At 35.5% G+C, this 20,351-nt stretch overlaps 3 protein-coding genes, 1 non-coding gene and 1 pseudogene across 5 annotated transcripts in view; 2 read left to right on the top strand and 3 right to left on the bottom strand.

Annotated features, from left to right (window-relative positions):
• Positions 1–1,770: 1,770 nt before the first annotated feature.
• Positions 1,771–1,850, bottom strand: TRNAL-UAG. Its single transcript has one exon. It is a non-coding gene; the product is annotated as a tRNA-Leu (tRNA).
• An 89-nt stretch (positions 1,851–1,939) lies between these two features.
• On the top strand, positions 1,940–10,680 carry LOC111405289 (annotated as a pseudogene).
• On the bottom strand, positions 10,244–13,338 carry LOC111405287 (CASP-like protein 4A3). 2 transcript variants are annotated; one of them, XM_023034101.1, is made up of 4 exons: positions 12,096–13,338; positions 11,805–11,940; positions 11,032–11,078; positions 10,244–10,811 (listed from the first exon to the last, which is right to left on the bottom strand). In XM_023034101.1, exons 1-4 carry the CDS (start codon positions 12,812–12,814, stop codon positions 10,793–10,795), a joined length of 921 nt encoding a protein of 306 aa, XP_022889869.1. In that variant the 5' UTR covers positions 12,815–13,338; the 3' UTR covers positions 10,244–10,792. The 2 variants fall into 2 exon arrangements, with proteins under 2 accessions (XP_022889869.1, XP_022889868.1); XM_023034100.1 differs by lacking the exon at positions 11,032–11,078 and having other exon boundaries at positions 10,484–10,811; positions 12,096–13,334.
• Positions 13,339–13,913: 575 nt separating this feature from the next.
• On the bottom strand, positions 13,914–19,200 carry LOC111405288 (E3 ubiquitin-protein ligase SIS3-like). Its single transcript, XM_023034102.1, has 8 exons — positions 18,916–19,200; positions 18,745–18,818; positions 18,075–18,213; positions 17,896–17,985; positions 17,530–17,595; positions 15,934–16,053; positions 15,669–15,782; positions 13,914–14,674 (listed from the first exon to the last, which is right to left on the bottom strand). Exons 2-8 carry the CDS (start codon positions 18,780–18,782, stop codon positions 14,285–14,287), a joined length of 957 nt encoding a protein of 318 aa, XP_022889870.1. The 5' UTR covers positions 18,783–18,818; positions 18,916–19,200; the 3' UTR covers positions 13,914–14,284.
• LOC111406460 (RING-H2 finger protein ATL73-like) overlaps positions 18,874–20,351 on the top strand; it is a 4,478-nt gene continuing 3,000 nt past the window's right edge. Inside the window, exons 1-2 of the mRNA XM_023035882.1 lie at positions 18,874–18,992; positions 19,946–19,979. Of these exons, the coding sequence (XP_022891650.1) occupies positions 18,874–18,992; positions 19,946–19,979 (153 nt within the window). The remainder of the gene's footprint in view (positions 18,993–19,945; positions 19,980–20,351) is intronic.

The following is a 20,351-nucleotide window of genomic DNA, read 5'->3' as shown; positions in this document are numbered from 1 at the left end:
CTTTTCATCTATGGGATTTGGCGGAGAATCAGATTGACTCGCCATCTACTGTTCACCTCTTTTTCCCGCACGGGAAAAAAAAACAAATTTAGTACAAAAAAGTACGAAATAATTTGATCCCCAGATAAAAAAAACAGAAGAAAAGGGCAATAATTACCGAGGTAGAACAAACGAGACGATTTATGCTCAGAATTCTTGGAAGCGGCAGTGGGCTATGGTTATTGTCTCATTGAATTTGGTTTTTGCTCATCCCCAGGCAACAACTGAAACTGGTAGCTAATATTTATGTGTATATTTATTTTTTATAGATAATGGAAAAATGCAAAATCTTTCCACATGTCAGCAACAAGCCAATCTTTATCCACTATAGCTTTTTTTTTTTTTTTTTATTCCTTTTTTTTTGTTGCTTTTTTTATTATTATTATTATATTTCTTTATGGGTTACAATGTGCTAGATTTGTTTTCTAATGTTTTTTATTTTCATTTTTCTAATATAAAATTTATAAATGACTTCAATATTGTGATCGGAAAAAATTAATATTACACCCTCTTTTTCCCGCACGGGAAAAAAAAACAAATTTAGTACAAAAAAGTACGAAATAATTTGATCCCCAGATAAAAAAAACAGAAGAAAAGGGCAATAATTACCGAGGTAGAACAAACAAGACGATTTATGCTCAGAATTCTTGGAAGCGGGAGTGGGCTATGGTTATTGTCTTATTAAATTTGGTTTTTGCTCATCCCCAGGCAACAACTGAAACTGGTAGCGAATATTTATGTGTATATTTATTTTTTATAGATAACGGAAAAATGCCAAAATCTTTCCACATGTCAGCAACAAGCCAATCTTTATCCACTATAGCTTTTTTTTTTTTTTTTTAATCCATTTTCTTTGGTGCTCTTATTATTATTATTATTATATTTCTTTATGGGTTACAATGTGCTAGATTTGTTTTCTAATGTTTTTTATTTTCATTTTTCTAATATAAAATTTATAAATGACTTAAATATTGTGATCGGAAAAAATTAATATTACACTAATCGAGTCGAGTCAATTGAATGGACTGACTTAATCAAAATCAATCTTAACTTGTACAAAATTATCTTCTCATTTGGCCAAACCAACCCAAAAGAAGACGACGAGATAGGGGGAAAATAATGTAGGAATGCATAGGATATGTGAAAAAGGAAGTGCAATGGGACCGAGGTATAATAGGGAGATGATGTCGGCATGGATGTAAGGGGCTTAGATAGGTTGAAATGTAAAGCGGTGATTCAGACGATGTATAAACAACGTGAAGTGTATTATAATTTTTCAAAATACAAGATTATTATTAAGAAGTTTGCATACAAGAGATGATTTTTCCAAATGTGCTCTCGAGTTAATTTTTTAAAGATAAATTACTCAATATTGTATATCTCGTTTTGAGAGAAAAATACGTAATTATGTCGGATAGAACTCTTTAAGAGCGAGACAACATTGAAGATGGCATTTTAGTGTACCAATAGATGAAAAATCTCACCTTAATCTGACAACAAAAACGCCTGAAATAAATACCACACAAAACATGATCCTCGATTGATTTCTTATTAGAGACAAATACTATATTAGTATGTGTTGCTTAAAAGTAAAATAAAAATTACTCCCAAGAAAAAAGTCCATTTTTATCTTTACATCCTCTACTTCATTTTCTGTTCAAAAAGAACTTTCTGTATCAAATTTTATTTGAATGTGAAGCATATAAATAAGAGAGAAAAAAGAATCAATTTTGACAGCTGTGGGATTTGAACCCACGCCCTTTCGGACCAGAGCCTAAATCTGGCGCCTTAGACCACTCGGCCAAACTGTCAGATGGTTAGTGCTCTTTGCTTTCATATTTAATACCTTAATAAAGAAAAAGAACTAAGAACAAATAAATAGAAAAGGTCTAACCGTGGATGCGCCACCGCATATTGAAGAAGCACCACCACAGCGGCAGCCTCTCCTCGCCGGTTCAGCCACTGCATTCAGAAAATTCAGTTTATCCTTCTCCTTGACCGGCGGCCCCTTTGGGTTAAGCGTCATTACTTCAAATTTGCTATCTTTCCACCAGGTAAATGCATCTGCCAACATCTCCTTTTTATTTCTGCCGGCGTCGTTCCTTTTCTCTTTTACTTGTTCTTCTCTAGTTTACGTTCTTAATAATTCTTGATGGAAACTTTTGAAATAGACCCGTTTTGGTGATTAGGCTAGGGGTGGGCGCGGGTCGATTCACCGAACTGAACTAAAATTTTCGGGTATCTAGTAAATGGAACCGTCGGGTCCAAATATAATTATGGAACCGTTCAGGTTCGATTCCGTTCGGTTCTGTACTATAATTAAATTTTTTAACATTTATAAAAACATTAAATAAATATAACTAATGATACATTCAATGATTTTGGAATGTCGGAGAATAGTAAACTACATTGTTCAAATTATCGCTACGATCAAAATTTCGGTCGGTGAAGGTCACAGTTTCGATCGGAGGTCACAGTGTCGGCCAACGATTGTATAGGTTTTGAAATATTAACGAGGCTACGAGAGTGAGTGCGAGAGTCGAGACAACGTTATGCACTTTAGTGTAGGTGTTTAGGGTTATTTAGTGAATTTGATGTTGTTTGACTAAAAAATGAAACAATAAAATAAGTAATTGGGCCAAAAATAAAAAAATTAGAAATGAAACAAATTATTGGGCCAAAAATTTGGATTTAGAAATCGTTAATTTGTTAATTTGTTTAGAAAAAGTTAAAATTAAAATAATTTGATTTACTTAATATAAAAAAAATAGAAAGATTCAGTTCTTATTCGATTTTTTGGTTCTTGGTCTAGAATCGAGAATTGAATCGTACCCGTTGATTTTCAATTCAGATACCCGTTCGGACATTTAATTTGACAAGAACCGTCAAGTTCGGTTCGAGAAATTTGCCCAGCCCAAGATTAGGCAATTAAAACACTATTCAAAATAGTAATTCTTGATGGAAATTTTTGAAATTATGTGTGAATAATTAACTAAAACACTATTCAAAATTTTGGAATATATTTCATCTTATAAATATAATAATGTAATGGGAATACATTAATTTTCCATTAATATATATATTTGTGTGAATAATTAACTAAAACACTATTCAAAATTTTGGAATATATTTCATCTTATAAATATAATAATGTAATGGGAATACATTAATTTTCCATTAAATGGCAAGCATACTTCAAAGATTAGAAATGTATGTTTATTGTTATGACTTCAAATTTTTTTATTTTCTAAATATTATTTCAAGTTAGCTAAAGTTATTTTGGTTGTATTAAGGTGTAATTCTAGTTGAAAGTATGCTACAAAAACAAAATATTATTTCAAGAAATATTCCCTGCAGTGTACTGGAGTTTAAGGCTGAATTAGCACTTAAGACTTGTTTTTTAAGATATTGGACAGGGTATTAATTAACTTCTGTGTTTAAAGCCAGAGTGTAGAGTCCCAGAATCGTATTAAAGTTACAGACAACAAAGAAGATGACTCCAGTCGCATCTAAGCTTTACACAGGTCCCTTCTTCTTTCTGTACACTCGGGTATAATTATGTATATATGTATATGCATTACAAAAGTATCAACTAACGTCTTTTATATGTTTCAGATGTTGTTAGTCTATTGATGGTGCTAATCGACACCAACCCATTTTTCTGAAACTCCATCAATTCCACTCTCTCCTTCTCCAAGTTCCTCTCCAATGTAATTCCCCCTTTAGGCTCCTACCCTCTAATTCCTGCATATTACTTTCGTTTCCATAACTTTAAAAAATTAATATTTATTTCTACTCCACAGGTACTGCCATTTTTGAACTCAATACTTTTACTAAATCAGCTAAACCAAGTTGTATTGATTGCGACAGGGTACAATTCCTGTGACTACATTTTTTATTCCTCAGCCTCGCAGAATCATAACCAAAGAGCAGAGAGTCTGCTGCAGAAATTGGAGGAGTTTGTGGCGAAAGACGAGTCATTGTGTCGCGAAGACTCTGTTGATGGCCCTGGATTTTCTCTTCTTTCAGGCTCCCTTTCCATGGCTCTCTGCTGTATCCTTTTATTTCTTATAAGATAATACACCTTCATCATTATTATTTCTCTAGTATAATGTTTACTTGGGTATATGTGGATTGTTCAGAAATACTGTTTGATACGACTTGAATGAATAAATCAGACATACAGAAGGTGTTTCGGTCAGGACCACTTCATCCACGGCCTAGGGTAAGTTCAATTGTATGTATACATATATATACATATAAATATATATACCACACACACACACACATTTTGCAACTTACTGCAAATATTGTCATTTTACATGCCCAGTTGGAAGTATTGTTTTCTACTTTTCCATACAGGATATACTATTAACATTTGTTTGATGTAATTCACTCTTTCTTATTACTGCTTATAGTATGAATATTCTAGCACTCAATATGATACTCTGTTATGTTGGATAGTATTAGCTCTGATCAAATACGGCCCAATAATTACAGATTCTATGCTTCCATGGATCTCCAGATGGACCTGGACAGTATGTTATTTAAGATATTTTGGAACAGCCATGATTTAATCCATTTGCTTTTGGCTAAAGGTTTTCTTTGCAGATATGTTGCAATTATGAATGCAATTTTCTCTGCTCAACGATTGATGGTAAATTGTGTGCTTTAAACTTAATTATTGCTGATACTACATGTTCTAAAATGATTCTTCTTTTGTGATAATTTTAATGCATTATTACTGTTTCGCGCGTGTTAGTCGCTAACAATTAAAAGGGATCAGACGATTGTGTAAGGGACAAACCTCTTGAGACAAAGTCCCAAAAAGGGGTGTTCTTTATTGGCGATGACTTTACAATTGGAAATTAAAAACAGAATGCCTCCAAGGGGCGCAAGTACACAAGTTACTGAAAGAAGTGTTTAAATCTAAGTTAAGGAATTTAAAATTACATGTTCTCTATTCGAGAGTTTTTGATTCGATCCTTTGCTCTATATCTTTTCTTCCTTTTATACTCCCTGGATGATCTCTTTGTGATCAACCGCCTAAAAATTACTTGATCATTCTACAACTTTCCACTTTCCTCGTAATGGCCAACTTGTCATGGAACTGCCTTTTTTAACTGCTGTCATTACTCTTCGTCGTTCAACCGTTTTCGATTGAATTTTTTGAATCGTGGAATGTGATAGGACTGCTTTAATAACCGCTTTGATAACTGCACTTCTTGATAATCACAACACTTTATGTTTGCTAAGACTTTGGACGACTCGAAGGTTTGGGCAAGAATAGAGTAACAGCTCTGGGCGACTGCATGACACTCCATTCGCTCAGATTCTGGGCGACTTGCAAACTTGGGCGATGGTGTTACCGTATTCTTGGGCCTCCCTATTTGAGCCTTCATCTTGAATTGCTTGACTGGGCTTCGTTCTTTGGGCTATCTGATTTGATTGGGTTTCGTTTTTTGGACTATCTGATTTGGGGATCCTCCAATTGGGCTTCATTCCTTGGGCCGTTCGATTTGGGTTGAATTTTTATGTGTCAACAATTACTTTATCAATATGAATGCGAGAGTGGATTGCCATTTCGACATGGACTCCATAAAGACCAATTGCTTTTCTCAGCTTATGAGATGTATCGAAAATAATATAGGAAATATTGAAGAATACAATTGGGACCCTATACTTACAATGTTTCACCTCAATAAAAGAGCCTGGTGTTAACATGGTATTCTTCCTTCTCTCTGCTCAAATTCATCACTACCAATGACTAATAAAATATATCAAACGACCTATAAACCACTGTAAAGAACATTTAATTTGAGTGGAACAGTGAAATTATTCAAGTATGTAATATAAGTCTGATAATTGAACTGGTAAAGCTTTTTACTTGATCCCTATCTGGTTTTGCATCTATTGTAATTTCGACATGCCCTCACCTTAAGATGAGAGGTGTTGTTGGAGACATAAAAAGGATCATCTCTACACTCTTTACTCAGTAACAAACTTCACATGTTATTTTAACTCCTTTTTTCCATTGAGCCTCATCAGCTTGATTGTTTCCTCCTCTAGCTTTCCTTTGTTTCTGGACTTCTTTCACTCTTTCAGAACCGCATGCAGCTCTGAATCATCTTTTTTCCTCCCTCCCAAGAATACCTGTAATGGTAGTTGAATCACCCTCCAGGACTATCCTTTCTGTAATAAACTGGAGTGCAACCGTCAATTTCTTGCTCTTCTGCAAACAGCTTAAACATACAAAATATACACATTGAGCAAACTGAAAGGCAATGGTTGTAGACTTAAAAATGTATGCGCTAATAAAGTATGATAGAGTATGGTGGAACCAATATTTTAGGTGCTCTAAAATTGATATATTTTGTGAAGTGAAGTGTTCTACTAAAAACATCAGCTTAACTGCAGAACCTACAAGAGGTCTGTAATATAACTAATTTATCAATATCTTCCAATGACGCTGTCTTGTAAGCTATGGAAAATATTCATTGGTCTTGTCGCATATTTTCATAAATGATTCTCTGTAAACTGTTTGTATTAAATGCAAATGGTTCTTGCAGGTACCTGTAGATTCATGTATACTGGGAGCTCAACATTCTGCTTTCCTGCAGCAGGTAGCATTTTGATAGCATTCTGCAAATCATATCACTAATTTCTTTCATTCCTGATAATGAGTTTTGCATTGGTCTGGTGTTATCAAAGGGGTGCATATTTTTACGGCAAGCTTCTTATATAACTGGTGGTGTATATCTGAAGCCTCAACAATTGGATGGGCTTTTTCAATATCTGTCGGTAAGTACTTCTTATGATGGCAACATCAAGTAATATATACCTCCCTCATCTTAAGATCTTTCTTGTTGCACTCAAACTTAAATTTTTTAGCATTCAAAGGTGATATGAATGGTAAATGGCTACCAGATAAATGTCCGGTTAGATATTTTTGGCAAATTATTTCTTTTATTTTTGGAAGGAAAAGGGCGTTATCGAAATTTTAGAATTCATAATCAAAGGTATAATGTAAAGTGAATTTCATTATCTGGAAAAACAGTTTTATATTTCTAAAGTTGAAATAATTTAATTTAAAACTATAGGCTTGACCTATGAATGTTGTTAGTCCACATGTTTAAATTTTTTGTCAAGAACTTAGAATTTCTAAATACGTGTGTGCGTGCGTGAGAAAAACATGAAGATACTCTCTGTGTCTGTGGCTAGCTCGCATTGGCTTGTCAGGGAGCTGGGAAACTAATTTTTTTTTTGAATTTTTAAAAGAAGAAATAAAAAATCTTGTTGAGTGCGAGTGGCTTGTGAACTGGGCTCAGCTCACCCCTCCAATGTGCTAGCTGGTGGGCCGAGCCAAGTTGAGGTTTTTTGAAGCGAGCTAGCTCGTGTTCAGCTTGCCCCAATTACGAGCACAAGCTGGCTCGCCAGGTTGGGCTGGTCCGAGCCCCACGGACCCCTAAGTTGGTGGGTGGAAGCAAAGTGATATTCTTCTCTTCTTTCTTCTTTTCAAGGAATCCTTCCTCCATCCATACGGGGTTGTTTTCTTTGGAGAATCTAACTTTGTCTTAACATGATTTTCATGGACAATGTGCTTGCTGTACCAGTCACTTCTTTATTTTGTTTGGAATTAGATTAGGTTTCATTGGTACCAAAAATATTTTTATTTTATTTCGAATTAGATTGGGTTTCATTGGTACCAATAATATTTTTATTTTATTTCGATGAAAATTTTGCAGACGGTATATATTGTGGACTTGATGCTCTTTTTTTTAGAAGTTGGAATTTACCTTCTGGTCCTTTTCTTATGATAATGATCATTCCCCACTTTGATTTGACCAGCATTCCAGAGTTTTGCATGGAGTTAGTAATAATCCTGCTTTCATAACAACTTTCCTATTTTATTGAATTAGTTGTCTTCTTATCATTAGGCACCAACGATATATGTAGGAAGATTCTTGTTTTTGTGTTATCAAAATTTGTCTTACATTCAAAATTTGCATGTTGCAGTCTCTCCCCTTCCTCTGCAACACTATAGGGTATTAATTTATGATCATTGTCACATGCAGACAGTTTTCGCAACAGATTTGCATTCTCGCAGCTTCTTACAACTTCCTAAGCCTGTGGGGGTGGACTTTCGCGCAGCGTAAGTTGCTTCAGAAACCTGTGCATTATTATTATTGTCTTCCCCAAAAATATTCTTATCAATATGCAATTTTCTTCTCTATATATATCACTGTTTACTAAAACTGAATAATGTTAGCTACTACACCTGCGCTTCCATCTTTTTATTTACTTTCACATCAATTTTCTTTTGTGTATACCAATCAGAACATGATCCTCTCCAATTTTATCAAATAAGCTTCTTAGTGGCCTATAGCGTACAATTAATGTCTTGCTATTTAAGTAGGTTCGAAGCAATAATTGTAGTTAAAAACCTCTCAAGTCTTAAGTGATGAGTGATAATTATTATCTCTGGCATTTATTTTGATTTGATATATATATCCTAAAATGCATACAGAGTGGTGCATGGTTGAATTTTTGGAAAACTGATTTCCGTGCTCATCTTAAATATTGTGTTTGTTAACTTGCATAAGGACAGCTACACACTTCTTTAAACTGCAAGCATGAATTGGAGTCTTGGATTATTGAGTGGAGAAAAGATAAAAGATTCTAGGTGCTTTAAAATTGTTGATTTTTGATACTGTAAAATCTGCAGGTGCTTTTGCCACAAAAACACAATTGACATGGGCTACATATGCTCTGTTTGTTTGTCAATATTCTGCAAGCATCACAAGCAATGTTCAACCTGTGGGTGAGCTCCAATTCTCTTACTACTTCCATTTCATGTTGCGTTGCATTACATAATGGTTTCAGTATCATAGTCTTTATGCTATGGTTTAAAATACTGTTGCTACCTCACAAAATATACTGGTTTCAGACAACTCACAAAAACAAGATACACAAGAAATGCAAGAAAAGGCTTGACTGATGTCTATCTATATGTTGGAGAGTTGCCTCAAAATAACGAAAAATTAGTATGAAATACGGTTTAGACTTTTTACATGAAAATTAGTTACTTTTCCACGAGGGTCAAAGCAGTGCATCTTTCCAATTCTGATGACTCATCAGAGGCACAAGAGGGTCATGTTGAGAAATATTTCTTTGTTTCTCTATTTTTATTTTTATTTTTATACAGAGTAAATAACAAAAATTAAAAATGAATCTTATCTTAGCAGCCAAAAAGAAAAATAGAGTGGTATCTCCAATTTACTGGAAGACGAAGTATGGCAATGAAAAGAAATGAAAAATGTGTTTTATGCTCTTTTTTTCTTCAAATAGAATATATTTTCATTGATTACTCCACTCAAACTGATTTTAGAATTTAGATCAAATCATCAAGCATCTTTGGTGTGGTTTTTATGTTTTATGTATTTTAATCTCAAATACTTGTCACTGATTTGGGATTTCTCAATTTGAATCTTCGTTATGATTACAATATGCCTTATTTGGATTTTGATGCTTTTTTGATATTTTTGTGTCGAAGACACGCATTGTTAGAATTTTGTAACAGACGGGGAACATTCCTGTTCGTCTCTCCTGCTTTTACCGGCATCATGTTAATAAAAGAGAGTAAGCGCAAAGAGAAAATTAAAGAAAGACAAGGGAATCCCATGAATAAGAGATGCTCTAAAAGCTTATATTTTACACAAGATCATTTAAAGTTTACTTCTGACTGTTTTTAAATACAGGTCAGTCTTTGGTTAGGCTCAAGCACAGGATTCCTCCTCGCCTGATCGGAAGAGAAAGACTTCAGTCGATAAGTGAAATAAGTTTTGAAGGCGCCTTATCGAATTTTATGAACCATGTCATTCACACAAATTGGGGTCTTGGCTTTGTACTTTTTGTTAGATCCAAGTCATTTGCTGGTTCAGGGCATCATCTTTTGATAATGCTGTTTGGCTTTAAATCCTTTAGGCATTGGCAGATATCATTTTGTTTCTGTTGCGATGTAATAGTGTAAGCATTTTTGCATCATTTATTTCTTCTAACGTGATGGCATTTCATATGCTGTGATCAGATGAACACGTTGAACTGAGGTTTTGATGGTTGATGCACTACTCTTGAACAACTTGTAAGCTCAGTCCTCTTTTGGAACAATCATGGATATGAAAATTATAGTCAAGAGTCGAATTCATTTGTCCCTATCGAAAATTATTTTCGATTAGTTAACGATTTTGGAGGAATTAAAATTACATAGCTTTCCTTTCAAGAGTTTTAATTTGTTTCACGACATATCAATCATTTTTTTTACACTACATATAATATTTCATTGTAATAATGTATGGTCTAATGGGTTCTATTTTTCAAAGGAATTACTCCTCGAGGCCTTTTAAATTGAAATTTTCCTTCGAGTAATCTTATTGATCACCATTGGTGATGAACAATAGTTTATGGCGGTGTCTATTGTTGCATTGTTCAATACCGAGCGTATTTTTATTTATTTGTAGTCTGTTTTCTTCCACTCACTACTACATTTATCTTTAATAGTTTGACTGAAGATGTAGAGATTAAACTGCTTCTCGGTTGCAGAGGTTGTAGCCAGATATGATAGAGCTCAAGGCAAATGAAATGAAAGCAAGAAAAGACATTGCAATAGATGCACTTGCCCTTATCGTGAACTCATCTTCCCCCCAAGTAGATGTCCATCCGTCCACCCTTGTTGCTGCTGAAGATGATGCCGACATTATAAGATATGCCAGAATCTGCCAGACAAGAAGTGTAATGTTTCTTTGAGCAAGTATCCAAGGAACCAAACTAAATGTAAAAACTATGTACGAGTATCTGAGGAACCAGACTATAATGTAAAAACCATATTGGCTTGTATGGTAGAGCAGACTGACTGGATGGTATCCAGAGAGAAAAAGGATACTAAAAATCTAGTTCTTTATACTGTCTATCCTAGTTTGGAGCATTACTATGTACCTTCGTCGAACTTTAGGTGTTGCCGCTACTCCTCCATGAAAATTGTGCTTGTGGAAGTCGTGTCGTTGACAAAAAATGAATTCAGTTCACATACAAGGGCGCTTTGAAATACAAAATATAAATAAATGCACATGCCCTTCTCATACTGCGACCTAGTTTTTGAAAATTGTGAGTGTGCGTGGCTTTCAATGAAAAGCACTAATTTGGCATGGGTGTGTTAAAAACTATAGTTAAATAAGTATATTCATCAATTCAACACTCAAAGAATTTAAACTTTTAGATCAGAAGGTTGAACAAATAGCTCTAAGAAAAGTAATCAATTGTAAATGAAAAAGATGATGTAACTCAATCTCCAGCGGCAACATTTTAGAGTACACCACAACATGTTCAGAGGTCACCAAACACTACCAAAATCTAAAATACACGACTAAATGTGTGTTTATTCTTTCTTTGGATAAAGCTGAAGTGATCGAATTGCTTGACAGAGGGGGTGATTGAAGAGGTCACCAAACACTACCAAAATCTAAAATACACGACTAAATGCATGTTTATTCTTTTTTTGGATAAAGCTGAAGTGATCGAATTGCTTGACAGAGGGGGTGATTGACCCTCACAATTTGTGTGTGGGTTCCGCGTGAATAAAAAAATGCCAACCCCCATGGGTGTGTTCGGTCATCTACTATGTTACTATAGCAAAACCCTTTTTCTTTTATGAGAACTACAATACGAGAGAAGTTTGCATCAGTTGAAGAATACGGAAGAAAATTGCTTACCTGATCCATTGAGAAATCAAAATGGTAACGTAGATGGGGAGAGATGACGTGTTTCCCTGAGACCAAATGGTAGGTAAGATCATATGCTTGAAATCCCGAATATCCAAATCCAATGGCATTCACGGCTACACAATACCTGTGTAACAATGAGACATAATTATGATCATAACATGTTTGGCTAATCTACTTCAAGCAACAAATGAATCACAATTCACTTAGAGGTCAGCAACTGGATCACTCATATAAGCAATTTAAAGAATAATATGCAGAAGCAAATGAAAGAATGCTAACCTATACTCTTTGTATCGATCAAAGGAATCACCACTCCATCCTCGAGTTCTATCAGCAGCCATAACAGAAAATGAAATCAAACACACTATCACTTCACATACTCTGAACCCCAAAGCTGCCTTCTTCACCGTCACCTTCCTTTTCGATCTCCTCAATATTGATGCCACTGCTGCCCGCGATGGCCTCTCTCCTCCCTCATCCTCTCCACCGCCACCCACCGGCCCTATTTTGGTCACTGGCTCCTCCCTTCCAGACCGGTTGAATGTCACGACTGACGTTGGCCCCTGTTCGCCCTTCACCGAAAACTCATGATTCTCAGTCATGGAGGGAGAAAAGGGTCTCTCGACCTTACATCCAGTGGTCGGAGAACTTGCCCAGAAATCAATATTTTCGGGTGTGGGCATTTCCAATTGTGGCTCGGGCTGCCTGCCATTTCCCCCATTGGCCGGAGAACTCGAAGGGAAAATGGATTGTCCCAGAGATGGTAAAGGGGAGTAGTAATTATCAACAGGAACAAGGGCTTTACAATTAGCCAATGCTATTTTACAACTATATCTACTTTTGTAGTTAATATCGTTTTCTGGGTAGAAATCTGGACCCTCGGAGTGGAGAAGAGAGTCTGATCTGAGGGGGGAATGAAAGGAGTCAACTTGATTCCCTTGTGACTCGGTATCCGACATTGATATGTGACTATTACCGCTTCTTCTCAGATTTTCCATAGAAATTCCTCCTGAGAAATATGATATGCTCCTTTATTGAGAAGAAAAAAGAATCTGAAGGAATCTTGATATAAAGAAGAAAAGAAAAACGAAACTGAATTGTACAGTGGGCTTATCATGCACATTGATGGTTCAAATCTCTGATATTCAAAATTGTTGAATTTGTCGATTTTTAGATGGGAAGATATGGAATTAACTATTTTAGACTCGCTTATTTTATCATTTAAAATTTGTTTCTTTGTTTTTTGCCTTCTACTTCCATAAGCAATGATCCAACAACTTATGATTTTGGATGACGACAAGATTGGTGATGTGATACACACAACACATCACATGATAATTCGCTCCTTCATAAGATAAAATAATTGCTCTGATTATTCATTTTCTTAATTTTATTTTAATACTTTCTAACTTGACCATTAAAGTGGGAATAGATCAACCACGCAAGTCAAGGTGGTTAGACTTAAAGAAACAGGAATGTCTGTTGATCAAGAGATTTGACAACATTTTGAGGTCAATATATATGATATACAAGTTGAATAATGCTCCTTGTACACTCCATGTTGCACATGGAGCAACATGGAGTTTAACATTATTTACAAATTCTTCCAATTTCAAAAATGTATGGGCGAGAAAGTGTTTTTCATTTTAAAACTGGTCATTCGTTGTACGACAAGTAACACAATGTCAAACTTAATGTCAAAAAAAGTGTACATATAGCAAGATTGATACAAATTTGGGTGTATCAATATGGGGAATATTGACAAGAAAGAGAACAAAAGAATTGCATTCTTTTCGACCCGATCCAATCGAGTGGAGGGACGTGTTGCTCAAGTAGCCTTGCTAGATGAAAGTATCCTTGCTTTTTTGCCTCTTAAAAAGGAAACTTCCGATAAAATACGTTTTTAAAGAAAACCATTTTTCTATTACAAAACTTAGTGCTCGTTTGCGAATATGATAGCGAAATGTCTGACTACAAAAAATTAAAAAATGTTTGTAGCTTGAATCCATTGACTAAAAAAAATTAGTGAAAAATCATGGAATTTCAATACCCCAAAACTTCGAATTCTCGTAAATTATTACAAGATAAAGGAACAGATTAAAAAAATAAATAAATAGTTGCATTAAAAAAAAAAAACGGTACGGTCTTCAAAATATAGGCGAGAGTACAAATTCTACTGAAAGAATTCTATGTGAAGGAGGCATAATTTCCAGAGCACCGCATGAAAATATAAATAAAATTTGTACAATTTAGCATGAAGGTCGAGGAACAACATGCTCATTTTTAAAGGTTAGGGATCAAATTGCTAGTCAAATAATAGGTTAGGTATCAAAGGTGCAATTTTTTCCTGAAACCAAAAGGATGTGCAACGTATTCTATCCTTTGTAATTGGATTAAAGAGAGACAAAAAAGAGGAGGTGTAACAGTGGTTAGAGATTAGAACCTTTCAAGAGATCACAAAAAGTAGGTCAAGGTCGAGGGGTGATTGACGGTTCTACTACCAACTGTACAGGCTCTGTAGTTGCTAGACCAGGAGTTGCAAGTGGCAGGGCTCCATTTTCAGTTGTTTCCACACTATTTGCTTCACTGACAGCCCCGGTATTCTCCGCATGAACTGGACGAAGCAATCCCTGTAATCTCAATAGATAGCTCTGGCTAGGCGGTTGGGTTCTTACATATTGAGTTGTAGTGAGTACATTGGACGATGGCCGCTCTGAATCGGCACGGATATTGGATAAGGCACTTAAGTCGAGGTTTGGAAAGACAGAACTACGGCATCTAGGGCATTTCACATTCAGCCGAAGCCACTCATCAATGCACTCCACGTGGAAATTATGAGCACATGGAAGACCACGAACCTGCATCAAGTCAAGTGATGTCTATTGCCAAGTACTAGTGCCTTAAATTCAAGTCAAAAAAGGTTTATAGATTTCTTCCCTCTTCCCACTCACACCCACAAGGGAGATAAGTAATAGAAAGCCAAAATATATTTCATTGGATCTGAAATATAAAGATGGAGCTCACTCCACCCACTTGTGTACATTATTCTTTAAAGTTTCTTTATCTTTTAGATTCCATTAATCATTTAATTACCTATCTTGGAGGGAAATGAGGACCCTGATACATTAATTGTCTAAGTAAACTAATTTACTTCCATTTTTAGCTCTCTGGGTTGTTCTACATCGTTCAATAGAAAGAAGACTCGACGTACAAACATAGTGTTAACAGAATGTCTAATTCTATGATACCTCAAAATTAAAAGCTTTTTGACAAGCATTTTTCTTTTCTCCTTCCTACTTGAGTCCATGTATATGCTTTTGGTCTTTGCACTTCTGCCTGTGGGATTAAAAGGGAGGCTAACAAAGCAAAGAGGTGGGAAATGAAACAGAATTTAAGGAGTGGAACAATTAGGCCATTCCGTAGTATGTGGTCTAGTCTATTGGAGGAAGGACCCCAACATGAACTCTCCCAACAAAGCCATCTTCATTCATTCTTGGGGAAGCAAAATATTGCAAAGCCCAACAGGAATACTTGTATGAGGTACAGTTACGACTGTTTTAAAACATTGTATGAGGCTTACACCTTGAGGTGTGCCTCGCATCCTACACCTCAAGTGCTATTTGTCAAGGCTTATGCCTCGAGACTAGGCGTCAAGATGTCTGAGGTATGCACTCGTTCGTCCAGCATTTTATGAGCTTCTTATTCCTGGCATGGCCAAATGACAATTACTAATTTAAGTTGGCGTGCAGAGATTTTTGACTAGATAATCTCAATTTCTTAGAGGAAAGGTGTGTTAACCAGTTTGGACCTCAACCTTGGACTTGTTATAAACAGATCAATGAAGATATTTACCTCATTTCCCACACGAAACTCTTCCAAACAGATTGGACACTCGCTGCAATCAACAGGAACGGTCTTCAGCGTGAACTTGGGAAGTTCTTGAATTAGAGCCTCCACCGCTTCTCTCTACAAAATCAGTTCAAATGCCTGAATCACCGAAAGTTGGTAACTTTGTATATTTTAACAAGTCCTAAAAATCAGGGAATTACCAAGATTAAGATTGCACGAGAAATTAATTGAGCACCAACTATAGTCCTTCAAAGAAAATTTCATTTACCTGCGCTGTTGTCAAGTAAATTCCTGGCTGGTAGGCAGCTGTATCTTGCCCCATCCCTCTCATTTCTTGGCCAGCAGCTTCAAAAGCCCAATCCGGCACTCTAATCATGTCAACAAAAACCTGAAATAAGAAGTGTTATTTCAGTAAGTCACGCAGAAAATAATAAATCATTACACAGCTATTAAAGAAATGGAAATGGCTAATATAGTTGAGCTGTTCATCATTCTTGCCACAGTGCTAATAAATATAAGCTTTTGAATAAAACTAATATCCAGTAAGACAAGTTGTGTCAATAATGATTTTACTACATCACTAAAACTGAACCCTTAACATTGACTGTTCGACATGAATTTTCTTATGCAATGCATTATCTATCCTCTGATGCCATGGAAGATTTATAGAGGGTCAATATCATAGTCAATTACCTAGTCTGGATAATAATAGAACATGGACTGACAATTTCCACCATCAAAAGGCAAGTTATTCGCTAACAATCAAGTGATACCCGCTGTCTACTTTGATTATCTGACATTCTTATTTTATCACCTTATAGGTATGATGTTCGAACTCGGGAACGGGTACGGGAATCGAGTATGGACACGTATCTAAGTGTCGGATCTTTTATTTTATAAAATATAGGATACGGGATCATGACTAAAAAGAACTTAAATTTCGAACACAGGAATATCTTTAAAACTTCAATTTTTTTTACTAACCCAATATGTTATCTTAAATAGACCAAAATCAATTGTTCACAAAAAAAGGAAATGAGCACTGAATAATGGGTTAAGACAAATAAAATAGAATTTTAGGGTTTAACTTTCAATTATGAAAAGTTAATTACTAAATGTTATATAAAATAGAAAGAGAGACTTGATTACAATTTGGACTTAGTGGAACACTAAGTAGTACTATATGGAACTCATTTTCATAATATACAAAGAAAACCCTAAAACATCAATACGGAGAGGGAAAGAAGGAAAAAGAAGAAAAAGTAAAGAGAATAGAAAGAAGAAGAAAAAAAGGGAAAAACCTAGCACCATCATCTTCACTAGCACTTTCGTCTTCCTCCACCCTCTCAGCAGCACACTAGGTTTATAGAGAGTAGAAATGGAAAAGAAGTAAGGGAAAAGAAAATGGAAAGAAAGAAAAGGAAGAATGAAGAGAAAGAAAAAAGTAGAAAAGGCAAAGTGTCCGATTGAAACTTGGAGGATCCGATACATGTCCCATACTTATACCCATACCCATGTCATGTTGACAAGGGTACTTCGTCCATTTCGAAGAGTTCGAGCATCAAAGCCTTACAGAGTATCTAGCAACATCATTTGAGGTTGCCGTGTTATGCAAGGATAATTTGGGAATCATCTTAATAAGTAAACCTTCTTTGGCTGTCTAGACATGTGGAAAATCCTCAGTGACAATAATTCACAATCAATTGCAAGATTAATATTTTGATGGGCATCTGCTGGACATTTGGAAAATCCTCAATGACAAGATTTCACAATCAATTGAGAGATTAATATTTGTAAAAACTCAAGTGAACCTAATGTGCACACACTGTCCACGAGTTGATGAACATTGAGTACTTGAGCTCACCCCATATTCAGAAATGGGGATTCCTTGCTGTGCACGCAATTGATGTGCTTGTCTTCTTGTTAGCCACTGCAAAAAGAAGGGTAAACAAGCTAAAATCAAAAGACTTATGGTTAAAGATAGAGATGCAAACAAACAGGTGATTGCAATTCGCAAGTACCCCATTAAAGGAAAAAGGAGAAGAATGGAAGTTGTGAGGTCAGGACTTTTTTTGTTTGTTCGTTTCGTTTCTTTCTTTTCTCTTTTTGGATGGGGGAAGGTAGAGGGTGATTCTGTACTGGTAAACTTTTCTTGAAAAAATGAACAGAAAGCAGAACTGATAACTGTACTTCTTGGAGCATGAAGAAGTGAAAGAGAACCACAACTAACCTTTCCAGTAGATAAGCAAGCAATGCATATGAGTCCACAATAGCTGAAAAGTAACCAAATAAGAAAACCCCATTTCTGACCTTCAGGCAACTGAAAAAAAGACTACTTGTTATATCTATTCCAAGCTTGCAGTACATGATGTACTAGCTCACTCACGAGAAGAAAGCAAAAAAACTTACACAGTTTCTTGCACTAGTGAACCATAGTGTACCAACAATGGTCCAAGCCCAAAGGAATGGGTAAAGTAGTAGAGCTAGAATAGATAATACAACTGTCCTTCCACAGAAGCGGGCATATCTTTGTTGCCAACCAAAATCCCTAAGATCATGCATAGAGAAATAAATTAGTTGGCTGTCATATCAGGAAAAGAAGAGAGCTGAGGAAACACTATATAACTTTTGAGTGAAGATTGAAGCACCAAAATTTCTCATGTAATAAAGTATGTTGGATGGTTACTTTAATATGACAGTAAATTAACATAACAAACTTGGTTTTAAACAGTTATAGTTTGTTAGGGAGGATTGAATAGTATTAGAAAACTAAAAAGGAATAAAAAAGTTCATCTTGCTCATTATATTAAGCACTAAACATGCACTTAGTCTATTTATGGGAAGTTAAAAGTAGTGCGAAGCCCCCATACGATTCCCCAACAATGTCCCACAAAATTTTGTGAATGCATACCCTATACTATCTACATCTAGTTAACCATACATCTTACTCGTAAAATGTCAGCAGTAAACGAAGAATCGCATGGGTCATAGTAGACTCAATAATGTGAGTGACAGAAGTATTAGTTTAGCTACATAATATAAATATAACATCAACATCTCAAGAAAAGGGAGGCCTTACAATCCCATTCCAGCAGCTAGTCCATTGTCCACAAACATCAAGAGGCGGAAAACAAACACTGTAGTGTAGTCAACCTAACAAAAGCAATAAACAAATATCACCAGAAAATCAGAAATTGTCAATGAACTAATGTCATATTCAGTCCTCCTTCAAAAGATTCACAATACATACCACAATCCATATGTGCAACGGGTGTGTACAAAGATGGTATCTCCTCCAGTTGATTGCCACAATAATTCTAATAATCAGTTAGTTAAAGGAAACAACGAGTCCCTTCATAGTTCATACAAACAAATGACAAAACGACAACCTGGAAGTAAATTTTGCAATCCCCACTGAGCAAAAAAGAAAAAGAAAATTAAATATAAATTGATTCACCAAACTATCATGATATCCTCCACCATAAATCCATTTTTGAAAAATTAAATCCTAAACATTCTAATAATCCATTAGTTAAGCACATTAGCCAAAAACTTTTCTCACAAGTCAAAAGTATGTTATACAAACCTGAAAATAGATTAAGTCTCTAATTTAACTAATTCATAAATAATAGTTGTAGAAATTGGGTTGCTGCCATTTGTGAAGCCCAAGTTAATATCCATGGCCCATGACCCGGTTAAATGGCCCAATTGGTAGAATTATCTGGAAGCTCATTTGCTTAAAGGAAAAACACGTTTTTCTATCTTGAGAAAAACGACTCTCACATGATCGTGACACCTAGCAATCGCTGGACCATCGGATCAAATGATTTGATTATTTCATATAAAAGATCAACAATTCTAGGGTTAGGGTTGGCTCTCATTTTACGCAGCTTTCATTTTCTTTTTGTTTGAGTTGAAAACTCTCTTTGTATTTTTGGCTCTCTCATTTTGAATCTTGTTGATTCTTTCTTGTTGGTTGAGAGTAGACGTGATGCTATGAACTCTTGTGTGAGTTCTTTGTATTGTTGAGGAGATTGTTGTCGTGGTGGCTGGAACTGTGTGTTCCTTCTGTGATTCGAAAACTGCTGTAATTTGGCCGGTGTGTTTTGTTCTAGTAGATTCGAGCTTATTCCTTCGTGGATGCTCAACGAGAATTAGGCAATTTTGACAAATCGCTGAACCTCGGGGCTTCGACCAAAAATCGCTTGTGTTTCTCTTTACTGTTTTCAGATCTACAAATCTTGATCCATAGTCTTACGATTTTTGATGTTTTGAAACAGTTCTAGGGTTCCTACAGTGGTATCAGAGCTTAGAGTATTTTTACTTTAGCTATTTTTTGGTTCCCGTTTAGTCGAGGGTCTGAAATCATCTCACCGGCCGAAAAGAAAAATCGACAGATTCTTTTTCAAGATCTGCCAACATTAAATTTTTTCTTTTAAAATTTTTCTTTTCTTTGAGTAATACTGAAATCATTTTTTGGGAGGGCACAGCAAGTGTGGATGTTGTTTTCTCTTTGAGAAACTCAAGTGTTCTTGTTGACTGTTGGATTTCCCTTATTTTGTTTGGTGTTGAACTTCGTATGCAATTGTGTATTTGTAAATGATGCAGTATAGTGATAATTTTTTTTTGGTATACAGTAAGCCGTAACTAACATGTTCTTGGTGAAATTATAGACTTTTCTTGTCT

The sequence above is a fragment of the Olea europaea genome, chromosome 12, assembly GCF_002742605.1.
Source record: "Olea europaea var. sylvestris chromosome 12, O_europaea_v1, whole genome shotgun sequence".
In the NCBI taxonomy this organism is placed as follows: domain Eukaryota; kingdom Viridiplantae; phylum Streptophyta; class Magnoliopsida; order Lamiales; family Oleaceae; genus Olea; species Olea europaea.
Note: the sequence above shows the minus strand (reverse complement) of the source record. Positions and strands in the feature narration are given on the sequence as shown.